The sequence below is a fragment of the Mycteria americana genome, chromosome 6 (assembly GCF_035582795.1).
Source record: "Mycteria americana isolate JAX WOST 10 ecotype Jacksonville Zoo and Gardens chromosome 6, USCA_MyAme_1.0, whole genome shotgun sequence".
In the NCBI taxonomy this organism is placed as follows: Eukaryota; Metazoa; Chordata; class Aves; order Ciconiiformes; family Ciconiidae; genus Mycteria; species Mycteria americana.
This window is the reverse complement of record NC_134370.1, coordinates 48899810-48916899: the sequence shown is the minus strand read 5'-3', so window position 1 is coordinate 48916899 and position 17090 is coordinate 48899810. Positions and strand designations below refer to the sequence as shown.

The window sequence follows — 17090 nt, the reverse complement described above, 5'->3', positions numbered from 1 at the left end:
GGTGGACCTTCTCACCCCAGGTGGACTGCAAAACTCATGCCAGGTGCACGCTGGGACTGATAGCCATCGCAGTCATGGTAAGACACAAACCCTTCACAGCCATCACTAGCCCAGCATAGAAACATCTGGTGACCACAGTGATGGGAGAGGTAAAGTTGTCCTTCCTTGCGTCCTTCAGGGCCAGCAGGGACTGTGGTGAATGAGGCTTAAGGTGGCTGAAGTCCTCCAACACACTGGTCCCTCCAGGGAGGCTTTCCTCCAGCTCAGTTCATTTGAAGGATCCCTCTCATTTTTCTGAAGAAAGTAACCTGAGCAGCTGGAGAACCCCCAGTGCAAGGTTGCCTGATAGATTCTCAAAAAGGCACTAAAGTGCTTTGAGCTCCTCTATGGACAAAGATAAACCTCTCCTGAATGGGATCTTAGAGTGACATGACAAATCAGCTAGGCAATTAAAAACATAATGCAGAAACAAGGGAACATCCTTAGAGGACTTGGAGAAGTATTAGTGTTTTTCCAAGATTTCCAAGGTTTTCTTCCCTGCAGGCACATCTACAGTGAAGGTAAATTTGAACCACTGAAAATTTGTCCCCTGATTAGTCTGGAAATAGTGATACTGGTTGGACCTCAATAACATCATCCTCATCTCCACCCAAGCTTTGGGCATCACTTCAGCCAAGATCTTAAACATCGATGGAGGCTGGGGGAATATGGCATGGGTTGGCTGTCCTTCAGCTATCAAAGAGCGATTCTGAAAGAATACAGCCCAATGGTATTCAGATGGTCTGTTTTTGGGTACATTCCCTTTCCTTCTAGCGAAAGACAGTTCACACACCCCATAAATGTGCTTTGTGGTACTAAGACTAGCTGTGATGGAATATCCAATATTTGATGGAATATCCAACACTAGAAATACTGGAAAATGAAAAAGGCAAGAAATGCTACAAAGTGAACAAGATAAGACAGGAGTTTCAATGGCTTCAGTTTATTATATCATCCCATAAAGTTTACCAGACCCAGCTTTGCTACAAGGACACCCAAGTCTTTGCCCCCTGGGAATGTCTGGGCAATGGATAAGCCCACTGCTCAGTTGATGCTCTTCATGGGGAAGCGCTGCTTGACCTGGAAGTGCTCACATCTTTTGTGCTTCAGGGACAGTCCATAGAGCGGTGTCATGTCCACCTTCTTGCCATCGCAGACGCTGAACTCCAGCTGCTGGAGCAAGGTGGACAGGAAAAGGAAGACCTGCCACCTGGCAATGGGTTCCCCAATGCACTTCCTTTTCCCCAGGCCAAACACCAGCACCTTCTCCCCATCCACTTTGTTCACTTCGGTCCCTTCAGCATTGAGGAAACGCTCTGGGTTGAAGGTCAGTGGATCCTTCCAAAGTTTCCTGGAAAGGAAAACATCAGATGCTGAGATGGTGTCTCCTGGCCACAGGTGTAGGAGGACACTGGAAGGTGGTAGCTCAGAGGGATCAGGGGGAGCTGTCAGTAAGAATATCCCTGAATTTAGTAGATACCTCACCTGCTCCTTTTTCTCTTAAAGCAGGCTGACCCCAAGTCTGCCCAGGAAGATAACTGTGCAGGAAGGGGCCTGTATGTTGCTGCAGGAGGCTTTCTGCCTCTGAAGGTACTTACTCGTCATGATTCACTTGCCACTGATTGACAAACACGCAGCGGTCCTTTGGGATGTAGTAGCCATTCAGCACCGTGTCCCTGGTCGTGCTGGAGAGAGAAACAACTCTGAGAGTTTGGGAAGCAAAAAGGCTCTTCTGCGTCATCAGGGGCCTATTACTTTGCTCCTGATACTGCTGAAGTAAGGATGCGGCCCAAAGAGATGGCTTTATGAGGGGCAGTTGCATTGTCCGTGAGCTGGATTGGGCAACCCCTACCTGAGCTGGGTAGAGTATCTTCAGTGAATTCAGCAGAAGGCAAGGATTGGTCTTTGGGAGCTCCCACATTACCCTGCACAAGAGCTGTGAGCTCCCCGTGTCCATGATGAAGCCATCATTCTACAAGTCGATAATAATCTCCCTGCCTCTCACCACACTGCTGCTGGTGTGGCTGTAACAAGATGCCTCGAGTCCACTTTGTCCCTCCACTTCCTTTGCAACCTTGGCACTTGCCTGTGTGGGATGGTGAAGGGCAGGAAGGAGGAGTGCCTGAACATCTCCAGGATAAAGGCTTCTGTGTAGGGCAGCATGCCTCGGTCCGACAGCCTCGGTCTCCTCTCCCGGCCAATGGTCTGGTCTGCGGGAGGTCAAGAGGAGGGAGCGGGCTGGGGTCAGCCCTCACCAGAGAGGTTTTGGCCCCAGAGGAAGCAGGTTCATGGACTCACCTAGTTCTTCCTGAATCCTCTTCTGGATGTCAGGGTACGTCACAAGATACATGAGGCTCCAGGAGAGGCCAGTTGTCACGGTGTCAAACCCTGGTGAAAGAGGAAAGCATGTAGATGAGGTCTGTACAACACGCAGGGCACATGCCTTGTCTTGCTGTCTAAGCATCGCATGGAGCAGTCTTGGATGGCTAAGAAGGCAGAGGACATCCTGGGCACACAGTAAGACTTGGGTTTCTATCCTGTCGGAGAAAACTTTGCTAAAATACTCTGCTCTCATTCATCCTGATTCACTCTTGGGTTATGTCAGGTTTGTATAACTTCTCTGGAATAGGGGGAGTTCCCACTCAAAGATGAATCAGTCAATAGACATCTCCCTCAACCAGGAAAAGCCACCCTGGCTTGTGAACCTTCACTGAGCTATAAGCTGTGCCCTTCGCTTTTCCCTGAAGCCTCTTCCCAGAGCTAATGTCCCATGCTGGTCTCTAGGGGTGTCCCTGGAAGGTCCAGGAAGACCAGTAGGCAGGGGAACAAGTGCTTAGACCCAAACTGGCTGCCTGGTCTTGGACAAAGATGGGTCAGACAGAGCTATAACATGAGGAGCCTGAGAAAATCTGCAGTAGCTGAGGGACCGGTGGGAAAACATACCTGCTCCAAAAAGGTCATTCACAAGGTTGACGATCTTCTCCTTAGGGATCTGCGTGGCAGTATTTGATTCCACTTTTTTCTCCAGGCACTGCTGAATGAGGGAGTCAGTGATGTCTCGGATGTTGTTCTGAGAGGAAGAGAAGACAAGTCATGGCAGCAGAACCAGCAGAGGAATGGGTGTTACTGAGTAACAACATGATGCTGGCGGAGCCCAGGGTCATACGAGCTCTGGAGAACATCATCTTTCAGCCCCCATGGTCCCTACTGCTTTTGCAACCTATGAAAACAAGGAGATGGTTCTCCAGGGAACCTGTGGCACAGATCAGATGTTCAACCAACAAACTGGCCCTATCACACAGGGCCATAGAGGAGAAGGAGAACTGCAGTACTGGACATGGTGAGACTACAGGTGAGTGAGACTACAGCTGGACTTGCTAAATGTAGCAATACCTGCAAGAACGTAGATGTCCACTGATGCTTGGCTGCAAGAAGAAAAACAACTCGCTAATAGAGAGGGGCAGAGAGCGGGGATGCATCTCTGCTGCAGGTGAGGGTCCTGCAAGCTCTTACCTTGTCGTAAGTCTTGTAGTGCTCTTTGACAATCTTCTGCAGGAAATGGAGGAATCGCTTGTTGAAATCTTTAAATAAACTCATGGCGCGGCTGGGAAGATACTGGAGCACAGGGATGAAGTCAGCGGGGTTGCCAGAAGCAGCCACGTTGTCAAACTGGTCGCTTACATTCACTATATTGAGCAGCTCTTGGTCATTTTGGTCATAACGCTTGCCAAAGCACATGGCACAGATGACGTTGGCCACAGAGACAACCAGGTACCGGTAAGGGTCAAAGCTCTTCTCCTCATCCATCAGCTGCAGGAACTTGGTGACCAGGTAGTCGGCCTCCTTGGAGACATGCTCTTCCAGGAGGCAGGTGGAAGAGGAGGTGGGGCTGGGGGCAATGGAGAAGGTCTTCAGGGCGTTCTGGGCCAGCTTTCTGCGGGCTTTCCACACCTCCCCTGAGTCGGGGCTGAAGGCCAGGCTCTGGCCATCCGCAACATGGCGGAAGCTGTAGAGATCAGGGCGCCCCATGAAGTCTTCTCCTTGCTTCACCAATGCTTGCCTGATGGTGTCCAGCCCACTCAGCACCACGACAGGCCGGGTGCCGATCCTGACCTCCATCACGTCCCCATACTTCTGGCTCAGCCTGGTCAGGGCTAGGTGCGTGTCCTTCCTCAGCTCCAGCACGTTGCCGAGGATGGGGTAGCCTCTGGGTCCTGGGGGGCTCTTCAGCCCCTTGGGCACGTGCTGCTGGAGGGACTGGATGAGCAGGAAGACCAGGCAGAAGACAGCAGCTGCGAGTAGGACCTCGGTGGCTGAGACAACGCCTTGGCTTCCCACCAGCGACATTGCAGCCTTCATCACTGCTGGCATGTAGGAACCATAAAGGAGGTAACCAGAAGCGTGGCAAAGAGCCAGGATTAGCAAGAGGTTAAGTCCCACAGATGTCCCTGATGGTGAGAAAGGGCACCAAGTGCCCTTAAACAGTTCAGGGTGATGGAGCTGCCTCTGCAGCACTTTGGGGCTTTCAAGAGACAAAAGTTGGAGACCTATAAGGACTCCAAACACACCCATTGTTTAAGGGGCACCTTGGATGCCCTGAAGCCTCTGAGAGCTTAATACCCCAGCACCCACTGGCACAGCCATGGCTCCTGCCCAGGGGAGACGGTCTGTTTGCAACAAGGCACAGAAAACTGCAGCTGAAAAAAGCGCAGGGAGGCAGGAGGAGAGGAACAGCAACTCCTCAATGAAGCTGGCCCCACGTTCACCAAATCTGTGAGGATTTATAGCCAGGAGGCTGGATCTGCTGGGTGGCCACCGGCGCGTGGGGGCAAGGGGAGCGGGGATGCCACAGGGCTGCCCTGCAGGAACGCACGGCTCGGTGGGTGGGCAGGGGAGGGAGGGGAGAGCCTGGTGCGTGAATTTCTCCTTCAGACCCAAATATGACCTTCCCGGTCCTATATCCATGTTCAAACACACACACACACACATGCACATGTTGTCTCCTACCTGCAGGTCCTTGTGATAGACAGGGCTGGTTTTACTGCCTGTGGCTCTCAGCAAGGATAGGCAGAAGGTGTCTGGCAGCTGCCTGCCCTGGGGAGCAGAGGGGATCCTCTTCTGCCACCCGGACCTTCTTCTCCTGCTGCCTGGAAGGCCATGGCTTTATATGCGCTCCCTTTGTCACACACCGGGTGCTTATCTCTGGGGGGTCACGGCACGAAAGCCCTGGAGAATAGCTACCCATTAACAAACAGGGCTGAGCCTGGCTGGAGCCAGCCCAAGAAGCCAGGGAAGATATTTCCTCAGCTCCAACAGGCTCTGGGGGATGAATAGCTATTTATCCTGCTGCCCAGGGCATGTGCCTGCCCTAGAGCCCAGGACGGGGAGGCAGAAGGGGGTCCCTAAGCCCTGCCCTGGGGAGGATAGAGGACGTGCTCTTGTCGTTGCTGCCCCATGGGATGTGGGTGCCAGCATTTCCCCCAGAGACCTCTCCTGGGCTGACCAGACTGTTCCCAGCACACAGAGAGGGCTGTCACCTCCATGGCCACTCTGGAGCTAGGAGCTACAGCTAGGAGCTGTAGGCTCCCAGCTACAGGCTCCAGCTGCTTCCAGCAGCGAGGGGATGTGTTTGCAGCAAGGCATCTGTGGCCACAGCCCTCTCCATCCCCGCGGAATCATCCGGCAGGTCCCCGTGCCCTGGGACTGGTGGTGGCAGGACCTTCAGGCCCAGCGGCAGAGCCAGGCTCAGGTTAACGATTGCCCAGGTTCGCGTGAGAAGGCGGCTGGCTCGCTTCCCCCGGCTCCTCCGTGGCAAACAGGCAGTGAGGGAGAGGAGTGGTGGGGCAGAGGGGAGGAGGTGAGCCGGAGAGATAGGAGAGGTGAAAGGGGCAGCGCAGGGCAAGGCTGGGGCAGTTCATCCTTCCAAAAACAAAGCATGCCACCCGGCAGGAGATGCAGGAGCAAGTGGGGCTGCTGCTCAAGCTGGGGCAAAATTCAGGGCTTTGGGAAGTGCAGGTGGGATGGGCTGGAAACATTAATTAGCCATAAGGAATGAGCCAGAGCTTTGGGGTTCGGCCCTAAGTTTCATTCAGTCTTTGAAAACTACAGTGGGAATTTGGCCCAGGTAAAAGCTGAGCTACTATTTAATAAAGGCTTTCAACATCTGGTCTAATCAGGCTCATTAATAGCAATGATGCTGTTCATTAACGCTTGGCAAGAACAGTTACAAAACCCCGGCTGCTAATATTCATTCTGATAATTGCCAGGCACCTTGCAGACCTACCAGTCCCAGCTTCACTAGGCGATGCCTCCCAGCGAGGAAGATGCTTGGGAGCGCTTTTGGGGAGGCAGGCTGGGGTTTCACAGGAGCAGGGCAATGCAGGGCTTGTCTCGCGGGCTGGATCCGGCCATCGTCTCCCATCCCTGTGGATCTACCTGGCTCCACTGCATGGGGATGGGCAGATTGATGCCCCCCAGGCAGCATTTCGAACCTCGGTGGCCTTGCACTGATGGAGAACCCGCACCAGCCCCTCCTGATCCATCATATCCCAAAGCGCTGGAGAAGCTGGGGAGGGTCCTGGGGCCACATCAGGAACCCCCAGAGGGGTTCCCCAGGACCCACCTGCCCCTCTTCCACCTCCCCATCCTCTTCCCTTCCCCCCCCAGCCTCCTCTGTGCTCACTGCCAAACCCTGCAAGGGTTGGGTGCCTCCTGATGAGAACAGCGTTAAGAACTGCTGCCTTGCGTGCCAGGCAGCCTCACGCCCCAAACACATCCTCACCCAGTGCCGGGCTCCCTCCCCAGCCACCACCCCTTGCTGAGCCCTCAGCTCCCCAGAGCTGGCCAGGGGGGCAGCCGGAGGGCCACTGCTGGTCCCCTGCCCTTGGCAGGGCTCGCACACACCTGCGATGTGGATGCACCTTGCTTCCCTCCATGGGTCACCACTCCGGGGAGGATCCCAGCTGCGTGCCTGTGGGTTTGCTAGTGTATATAGTCGTGCCAGCATGTGTGTGCAAGGATATACGTGAGCAAGAGGACGACGGTGCCTGCAGGCGTGTGCGTGTGTGGCAGAGCATGTGTGTACGTGAACACGTGCAAATATGTACATGCAAGAGCATAAATGTACTATGCATTTGTAGGCAAGCGAGCTATTTATACATGTATAAGAAACATATAGCATGTTTGTGTGCATTGGACCAGGCGTGTGTTAAAATGTGCATGTGTGCACTGTGGGAGAGCACGGATGCACGTCAGCTCTGTATGTGCAGCCTGTGTGTGTAGTCTGTATGTGCAGCAACATGCCTGTATAGGTGTACATATAGATGGGGTGAATGCACGTACACCAGCCTCACGCACGAGGGGAGGGACGTGGGTTCTCCAGGAGCTGCGGGCGGGGGTGCCTGCGCGTGTTTTAGGAGGCACCACGGTGTGTGCGAGCATGCGTGGAGACAGCTCCGCCTGGGGCTTCTGGACACGTCGACGTGTCCTGCGTGGTCCGTGTGTCCCGAGCAGTCCCCCTCCCAAGCCGTGGGGAAAGGCAGCGTGGGGGGCATTTGCACAGCGTGTCCCCTGGGGACAGACAGCCCTGCCTGGACAGTCGGAGCAGCCAGGGGAACCACTCTGTGTCCCCTGGACCCCAAAGGGGACATTTGTGGTGGCACAACTGAGACCCCCCCTTTGCACCGTGGGAAACCACTCTCTTCCCCCTTTCCCGTGGTGGGAGAGGGCTGGGATGCCTGGATCCTGTCAAGGGAGACACGCGTGGCGGGGGGGGCTGCTGTCCCCTTGCAGGTGATAGCAGCCTCCCGTGGCAGAGGGGACCAAGCCAACGGTGTAGCTGGTGCTGGGGAGCCCCCCCGCCCCCAGCCAGCCGGGGGGGACTGATCCTGGGCTGCTCCGGCGCCGCCTTGACCCCGGGCCAGGCTCCTGGACGTGGGGCCACCGCCCCGGTCCTTTAAAAGGCATTTCCCCCCCCCCACCCATAGCGTGACTGCGAGTGACCGGGGCGGCCCTCCCGGGTCTGTCCGGAGCCCCTTCGCACGCGATGTCCCCAGTGCTACCTCTGGGACCCCCGGCGGGGCGGGACCCCCCGGCCCCTCTCCCATCCCACTGTGGCCAGGCTGAGGACAGGGGTGCGGCTGGAGGGGGTGAGATTTGGGGTGCGGGCTGGTCCCCCTTGGCCTCCCTGAAGGGCAGGTCCTGGCTTGTCACCTCATGGGGACCGGGGATGGGGGGGCTGGAGCTGCAAACTCTGCCTGAGACCCTCCTTGGTCCCCCCGAGCGTCGCCCCCCGACGTGCCCCCCATCTCCGGCTGCACCCCCTGCCCAGTCCCCGCACCACCTCGCCCCCCGGGCTGCTCTGTCCCCAGGGGACAGGAGGTGACAGAGGGCATGGCTGCTTCTCACGCGAACCTGGACAATCTTTAACCGGGCCGGGGCAGCGAGGGCCGTGACCCCCGGGGCTGCCCCACCGCCCCCTTCCCCACGGGGACCCGATCCGGGCTGTGGGCCAGCAGAGCGGCCCCGCAGCGTGGAGGGGGGACGGATCCGGTGAACCCCCCGGCTCTGCTCCCTCTGCTTTACCGGGGAGCACCGGCGGAGGGACGAGCAAACCCCCGCGCCGGCCAGCGGGACGCGGAGGGGGCAATCGCGGTGGGGAGGGTGGTCCACGGTCATCCCTGCGTGTTCGCGGAGCCCCGGGGGGGGTGGATCCCCGCTCCTGCCCGGCACCGCGCACACCGGGGCTATTTTCCCACGCTCCCGCTCGCCCCGCGGCTCCGGGCGCCGGGGACATCCCGGGGCTGCGGCGGCGGTGGGGGGGGGGCTGAATGGGGCCGGGTGCCCGCAGCGAGGGCTGCGGCGGGGGGAGCAGCGGAGCCGGGGCGCTGCCCGCGGGGGGGAACCGGGGCGCGGGACCGGCGCCTTTAAGATCCTGCCGGTAGCGTGACTGGAGTGACCGGGGCGGCGCGGGTTGCCCAAACATCCCGCCCGCTTCGCACGCGATGCCCCCCCCTGGTCTGTAACCCACGGGCGGCACCGGCATCCCCCGCCCGACCCGTCGGGACCCCCCTCCCCTTCGCCCGCCGCCTTGTAGCGTCCCCAGCGGGGACACGCAGGGGAGCGGGGCTCCCACACCCCACGCGTAGGGGGGGCTGCGCGGCCCCTCTCCTGCCACCACCGGGAGGGGAGGGGAGTGTGGGGGGGTCCGGGTTAGTTATTTAGGAGTTTGGACGCACGTCAGCTTTGATTAGGCTTCGGTCACGTGACAGGAGGTTGCCGGGCCAATCAGAGCGAGCGGTGATGCATATAAAGCAGGAGCGAAGGGCGACCGGGGTACCTGCCGGGAGGATCGGGCCCCTAGCCGCTCCGCTCCGGAGGTGAGTACCGTCGGAGCTGCGCACTGCGAGGCACGGCTCTCTGCCCGGAGGATGGAGAGGTGTGGAGGGCACTTCCAGCTCTCCAGGGGACCCCCGAGGGATGGAAAGCTGGGGGGTGCCCTGCTGCAGGGTGTCCCCTCTCTCCGGCTCCCCAAAACTCCTGTAGCATCCTTTCCGGAGCCGTTGGAAGGTGATTTCTGAGTCCTGGGGCTAATCCTTGTCCCATGGCCCCTCTTGCCCTGGGGTGTCCACGATCCACAGCCGTGGGCTGGGAGGGGGTCCCAGCCAGGCTGCACCCACTGGGGTGCAGGGGTCCCAGCAGCCCCCCAGGCTCCTCGCCCCATGGGACCTGGGTGTCCCACAGCAGGGTGTAGCACCTTGCCAAACCCAAGGGGAGGTGGGATTTCAGACCCAGCCTCTTCCTACCCCTGGCTTGGGGTTTTCTGAGGGATTTCCGACAGAGCTGGGAGCAGGGTGCCCACAGCCTGCCAGCCCCACGCTACAGCCATGGTTAGCTTTCGTTGCCATTGATCTTTAAGAATATTCGTGGCAATGCTGTATTCAGTTTGCTGGAGAGCAGTGGCTCAGCATGAGCCACCAGGTAATTCAAATCAGGAGGATTCAGCTCTCCTGTAGTCAAGTACTCCGGAAAAAACTTTGCAGTATGAAAGAGAGGTCCTGTAGTTACAAGAGCATGTTTCCTACCCTGGCATACAGAGAAAAAGCCATGGGACCTGTTGCTTTCACTCCTGGCTAGCAAAAAGAAACTGCTTTCACTTAAAAGCAGTTTCCTAAAGTGCAGAAAACAAACGCAGCTCTGGATCAGAAATTAAGCCCAGCCTTCCTGCCCTCAGTCCTGTGCAGTTGCTACTAAGGGCATCACAAACTACAGGTGCTCCACGGACCTCCCCTCCTTCATAATGTCTCTTTGGTTTATTACTAAGGCTTCTGCATGCCAGCAGTGATGAAGGCTGTGATGTCGCTGGTGGGAAGCCAAGGCGTTGTCTCAGCCACCGAGGTCCTACTCGCAGCTGCTGTCTTCTGCCTGGTCTTCCTGCTCATCCAGTCCCTCCAGCAGCACGTGCCCAAGGGGCTGAAGAGCCCCCCAGGACCCAGAGGCTACCCCATCCTCGGCAACGTGCTGGAGCTGAGGAAGGACACGCACCTAGCCCTGACCAGGCTGAGCCAGAAGTATGGGGACGTGATGGAGGTCAGGATCGGCACCCGGCCTGTCGTGGTGCTGAGTGGGCTGGACACCATCAGGCAAGCATTGGTGAAGCAAGGAGAAGACTTCATGGGGCGCCCTGACCTCCACAGCTTCCAATACATTTCGAATGGCCAGAGCCTGGCCTTCAGCCCTGACTCAGGGGAGGTGTGGAAAGCCCGCAGAAAGCTGGCCCAGAACGCCCTGAAGACCTTCTCCATTGCCCCCAGCCCCACCTCCTCTTCCACCTGCCTCCTGGAGGAGCATGTCTCCAAGGAGGCCGACTACCTGGTCACCAAGTTCCTGCAGCTGATGGATGAGGAGAAGAGCTTTGACCTTAACCAGTACCTGGTTGTCTCTGTGGCCAACGTCATCTGTGCCATGTGCTTTGGCAAGCGCTACAACCACAACGACCAAGAGCTGCTCAGCTTGGTGAACCTCAGCAACGAATTTGGGGACGTGGCTGCTTCTGGCAATCCTGCTGACTTCATCCCTGTACTCCAGTATCTTCCCAGCCGCACCATGCAGCTCTTTAAGGACATCAACAGGCGTTTCAACTTCTTTGTGCAAAAAATTGTCCAGGAGCATTACACCAGCTTTGATAAGGTAAGAGCTTGGATGCTCTTGGATGTGGGTGGAGATGCCTACAGTTGGCTGCCTGCCTGGCAAAAGGGGGAAGAGGATACTCCCTTGTCCCCTCACCTCTGCCCAGGAAAGCTCCTTGAAGCTTTCGAACCTGCAGTTAATCTCCCCAGGAGCCAGCAATGACTGGGGGAGGAGATGTTTCCCCAGCCCTGGGTGTCCATGATGTCCCTGACCCACTGGCTCTTCCCCAGGAGCACATCCGGGACATCACTGACTCGCTGATTGAGCACTGCCAGGAGAAGAGTGTAGGGGAGGATGCCCGTGTCCCAATCTCCAATGAGAAGATAATCAGCATCGTCAATGACCTCTTTGGGGCAGGTGAGAACATTTCTGAGGGTAAAGCCTCTCTGCTGGGAGACTGAGTGGGGGAACTGGGGCCATCGGGGTGAGACCTTGGCCATGCCTGGGTGTTAGGAGCTGCTGCTGGTCTCATGGGTGCTCTACTGAGCAGTGACCAGAGCAGATGGTTTTTCAGTGACAGCTGATGGGGAACTGCTCCATGGCAAACATCTGGAGTGATGGGGTTTGTAAATGGGGTCTGCTTGCCTGTCTTCTTTTGGTAACTAGATGCCTTTTTCATGTCCACCCAGGCTTTGACACTGTGGCAACTGCCTTATCCTGGAGTCTCATGTATGTCGCCTTGTACCCCGACATCCAGAAGAGGATCCAGGAAGAACTAGGTAAGTCCATGAACTTGCTTCCTCCGGGGCCAAAACCTCTCTGGTGAGGGCTGACCCCAGCCCGCTCCCTCCTCTTGACCTCCCGCAGACCAGACCATTGGCCGGGAGAGGAGACCGAGGCTGTCGGACCGAGGCATGCTGCCCTACACAGAAGCCTTTATCCTGGAGATGTTCAGGCACTCCTCCTTCCTGCCCTTCACCATCCCGCACAGGTACAGGCTGGAGCAGCTGACACATTATTTGGGGTTTTTTTGGAGTGGTTTTCTGGGAGGTGCCATTTAGGCAGATAATCTCCTGGGAATCAGTCCCTGCTATGGGGAAATATTCCAGTGCACAGCCTGAATTACTCATGTTAGAGCTCCCTATGGCTTTCATGCTCGCCGATAGCACAGCTGCCATGTTGTGCTGGTGCCTGTGGCTGTATCTGCTGCCCTCGGGGCTGGCAGCTGCCCAGCTTGCTGCCCGCCTGGGTTTGAATCCTTTGCTTTGAGGGTAGTTTTACTCCAAAGCCTTTGCTAGTGGAAGGGTGGCGAACACCCCGGGTTTATATTTCCCCTGTCTTGGGAGAAACCACATCACAACTCAACCAGCTTCCTGAAACTGGAATCTTTCTGCTTGAGGAAAAGTGTTAACCAAGACTATTTAGTCTCCAAAATACAAATTGGGGTATTTCCTAGCCAGTCCTTAGTGTACAAATAGGGCATTGAAAATGAAACGCCTCTAGGACATGAAGCTGTGGGTCTCCTCTTAACTTCTCCTCTCCACCCATATTTCTTTCAGTACAACAAAAGCGACAGCATTGAACGGCTATTACATCCCTAAGGATACCTGTGTGTTTATCAACCAGTGGCAAGTGAATCACAATGAGTGAGTATAACAAATCCCCCATGCTTATCCAGGCTGTGATGGCTTTGCTTGGCATTAAGATCGCTCTGATGCTTTAGAGCAACATGCCAAAAGCTGAATGGCTCATGAAGGCAGGAAAAGGCAGACTGGACTGAAAATCATGTGGGTTTGATGCTGAGTCCTGCCTCGGGTCTCCTGGGCATGGAGCTGCTCTGGGTTGACTTGGTAACTGGTTCAGCAACTCCCCAACACCAGGACTTACCCAATTTATGTGCAGTAACATGGTGATGTCCTCAAGGCACTGGACTTCCCATGTACGTGTGAGGGTTGGAGGTTGGGCTGCTGAATAATCAGGAATCGGTAGATCCTCCTGCCAAGCAGCCCTTGTGATCTGGATTGACGGCTCTGGATGTGCTCAATGGGAACCGTCTGGTTCCCTCTTTCAGGGAGAAAAATGTCCCGATGTGACTCTTGTTAAACTCAATAGGCTCGTGTTGTTATTGCTGATAATCAGCTTTGGTGAATGAAAGGGGATCTGGAAACCAAAGCCCCATCCTACCCCTCCACTGCTCTCCAGTAGAGACCCTTCTGGGGGGAGTAAGTTGACTAAAGATTGACACAGAAGGTGGTTCCCAGATCAGGTATTTTGCATCAGAAACTCAAGACCTTTGTATTCAAGTAGCCCAGCAGCACAGAAACATTACAATATTCCTTCTGCTCCTGCATACGCTGGTGAGCCTTGCAATGGGAACACTGTTCTTAGGGCCAGAGAGGACTCCCTGTATCCAGGCAGAAATTCTCAGCTAAGGCACTGGAAAATCCCACCTGGCACCTCCCAGCAGCCAGGCTGGGACAGGTTGGGAAGCTTTCCTAGGAGGATTCAAGGTGGGGAAACCCTCAGGTCTCCATCCTTTCTTTTTAAGAGGTACTGACTGATTTCTGTGCACAGATTTTCTTTCTCCTTTCAGCTGACACTGCAGGACCTCTAGATATTACATGCTGAATTAAATCCATCCCTGGTATCTGCACAGGAAAACACAATCTGAGTTTGAAATAGATTTCAATAGACTGAGCTGATGGGGTCTGACACGGAGTTGGCATTTTAGATCAGGGATAGAGGTTGCCAAAGTTTTTTGGACAGTGAAATGAGAAAGTATTGCAATGCTTCTCTCTGTGAGGAGTTTTTTGACTGCTGTCCCCACCCCCATCACCATGGTGGGTGTAAACAGCTTCCTCAGGTGTGTCTCCTTTCTGCTCCAGGAAGCTTTGGAAAGACCCCTCAACCTTCAACCCCGAGCGGTTCCTCAATGCCACGGGGACTGAAATAAGCAAGATGGAAAGTGACAAAGTGATGGCTTTTGGCTTGGGGAAAAGGCGGTGCATCGGGGAGTCCATTGGCCGGTGGGAGGTCTTCCTCTTCTTGGCCACCATGCTGCAGCAGCTGGAGTTCAGCTTCCGCCCTGGGGAGGAGGTGGACATCACTCCTCAGTACGGACTGACAATGAAATACAAGAAATGCGAGTGCTTCCAGATTAAGAAGCGTTTCCCTATGAAGAGCTCTCCATAAACTGCAGAAGAAAGCATTGCTTTGCAGAAGAAAGCCAGCCCTTGGAGTCAGACACTCAGCCTGCTTTTGCTAAGGCTCTCTAGAAGCCAGCACAGCCCCTTGCTGTGTTGCTTCACTGGAGGCTTGTTCATCTCGTGTAAATGTGAGCGGGGAGGGATAAAGGTGGCTTTGTTGGTCTCCTCGCAGCCCCCCTAGCCAGCTCCATTGCCCTTGCCTGCAGAAAAGCTCACCAGAGGTCCAGCCCGCTCATCCCTCTTGGGGAGGTCCAGGGGGACCGCATCCCTGTGGTGGGGAGGAGGATGCTTTGGGCTGGGAGAAGCAGTGTGGGATGTCGGTAGGGGTGTCCTCGCCCTGCCTGGTGCTGCAGGCAGAGCTGCAGCCACTGCGGGCAACTCCCTTCATCCACCAAATAGGAATAAACCTGCAGGTTCCTCCCTGAGAAACCTAGCCAGCCTTTTTCCACAGTGTGAATGTCTTTCAAGCTCGTTTGGCAGAGCTGTTTGCAAAGCCTTCAGCTCCTTGTGCTGATGGGAATGGGCTCTCCCTGCTGCTCCAGCTGCCTGCTGAAGGGCTCTTGAGGAGATGCAGAGGCCAGACCTACCCCTGCTCCAGCACCTGTCTTGAGTGGACCTGTTCTGGGAGCACCCTTGCATGGCTAAATTCCCTGAATGTAAATTCATGAAATGAATCCCTGAGTGTTTCTACCAATCCTTGGTGATAGCCTACTGGGAAAAAAAAAAAATCCATAAGTAGTGCTGTTCACAAATTGAGGTATTGGCTAAACTCCTAACAAGAAGCCTCCTGGAAATTATCAAAGGACTGAGAATAAGGGACAAGAAGCAGTAAGAGGCACAGTAGAACACTTCTGGCTTTCAGACTAGGTATTTGCTGCTTTTTTTAACTAGTATTTTTTTTTTAGCAAGCAATAGATTTCTATATTCAGATTAGTGAAAAGAGCAAGGGTTTGAGAACTGCAGGAGATGCACTGCCTTATGTTGCAGTCCGCTTTAGCCAGTGTGAAGGTGAATTCTTATGGCAAATGGAGCAGCGATTCCTGCTTGTTTGTACCTGTGTGGAAAGCATCCATATGCTGGGATATAAACTGCATAGTATTTCTAACCCAATAAACACTTATGAAAAAGTTTAAGTTTCTTGCTTGGTTCTTTCTGGTCTTATTTAACTGGGAAAAGATTGGTGGGGGAAACCACACTTCTTTTTAATTCTTAAAAATCTGACTTGGGTATGTTGGATCTGGATTTTTCCTATGGAGACATGAGCTGGTTGTTCCTTTACTGTTGGGGCTGTGACACCAGTGGCATTAGGGGGACTTTTTAGTCCTTGTGGGTGCTGGCTCTGGTCTTCTCCCTGTGAGGAGATGCTAAAACCTCAGCTGGGATTTGCGGAGAGGTGAGGCTGAGCTCCAGCTTGGTTCAGGATTTCACTAAAAATCAGGACTAGCCCCTCTATCCCTGAAAAAAAATGAATCGATAGCTTGAAAACAGCCTTTCAGAATCCTCAAGGAGGTGATCCACAGAGGGATGCTTCAGGCCGTCGCTGGCTCTGTGCTTCCCCCTCTCAGAGCATGATTATTTCCAAGGCTTTGCATAACTTCCATTAAAAAAAAAAGGTAATAAACACTAAATTGCCATGCAAATAATAGGGGACTATATGGAAAATTGGGGTCTCTGCATACCTGAAGTGGTATCCCTGCAGGGATCAGACCTCTGGGGTTTCCAGCTTGGCGGGGTAGGAAACCATTCTTGCCCCACAGGCACATTTTCATGGGGCACAAATATTTAGCCAAGCTCTCAAATGGGGGTATGATGTCAGGAATCTTGGCAAAATTCAGTCTTCTGTTGAAAAGTGTATTCCTCCCCAAATCCCTGCCCTGGGATGCTCTGTGGCATGAGCTCCACACAGGGCCTCACCCCACACAGGGATAAAATCAAAATAAGTGCAGAAAGGTTAATATTTTACTCCATCCATCATCGGGACATAAAGGACAGCTGAATAATTCAGTGGCTTTTTTAATGGTGCCACCCATTGTACCACAGAGTTATTTTTAATTTTGTGGCCGTGCTGTGGAAAGGCTGCTCTCGAGAAGAGGAGCCTTCCTCCTGCTGTGACCTTGCTCACCTTCACGTTATTGTTACCGACTGATATCGTAATGATTTTGTTTTTAATTAGCGTCCCCAGCACAGCCTGCTGTTTAGCTTGGGAAGGTCAGCTGGCACGGGGATCCAGCACCCCACCCGCTCCTTCCTCCGAGTAATGAGCAAAACAGCCTCCAGCTTCGGAGGGGGGAAAAGCAGATTTTAATGGAGCTGAGGAGAAAGCAGGAGATGAATGTGTCCGTGCCTCTGCCGGTGAGTCGGAGGGAGGTGACAGAGGGGTGAGGGAGGTGATGGAGGTGTGGTGGAGGTGACAGAGGTGTGATGGAGGTGATAGAGAGATGATGGAGGTGTGATGAAGGTGATGGAGGTCTGATGGAGGTGTGATGGAGGTGATGACGGTGTGAGGAAGGTGATAGAGGTATGATGGAGATCACAGACGGGTGTGACAGAGGTGTGATGGAGGTGATGACAGTGTGAGGAAGGTGATAGAGGTATGATGGAGATCACAGAGGGGTGTGACAGAGGTGATGGAGGTGTGATGGAGGCGATGAGGGTGGGATGGAAGTGACGGATTCATGATGGAGGACGTGTGACAGTGGTAATGGATGGGCGAGGGAC

At 54.9% G+C, this 17090-nt stretch overlaps 2 protein-coding genes across 2 annotated transcripts; one reads left to right on the top strand and one right to left on the bottom strand.

The window, feature by feature from the left end:
• Positions 1–1083: 1083 nt before the first annotated feature.
• On the bottom strand, positions 1084–4410 carry LOC142410991 (cytochrome P450 1A5-like). Its single transcript, XM_075504179.1, has 6 exons — positions 3553–4410; positions 2983–3109; positions 2338–2427; positions 2126–2249; positions 1638–1724; positions 1084–1390 (listed from the first exon to the last, which is right to left on the bottom strand). Exons 1-6 carry the CDS (start codon positions 4408–4410, stop codon positions 1084–1086), a joined length of 1593 nt encoding a protein of 530 aa, XP_075360294.1.
• Positions 4411–10368: 5958 nt separating this feature from the next.
• Positions 10369–14755, top strand: LOC142410990 (cytochrome P450 1A4-like). The gene is made up of 6 exons (XM_075504178.1): positions 10369–11226; positions 11457–11583; positions 11856–11945; positions 12034–12157; positions 12726–12812; positions 14052–14755. The coding sequence occupies exons 1-6, from the start codon at positions 10369–10371 to the stop codon at positions 14356–14358; spliced, it is 1593 nt and encodes a 530-aa protein (XP_075360293.1). The 3' UTR covers positions 14359–14755.
• Positions 14756–17090: the final 2335 nt, after the last annotated feature.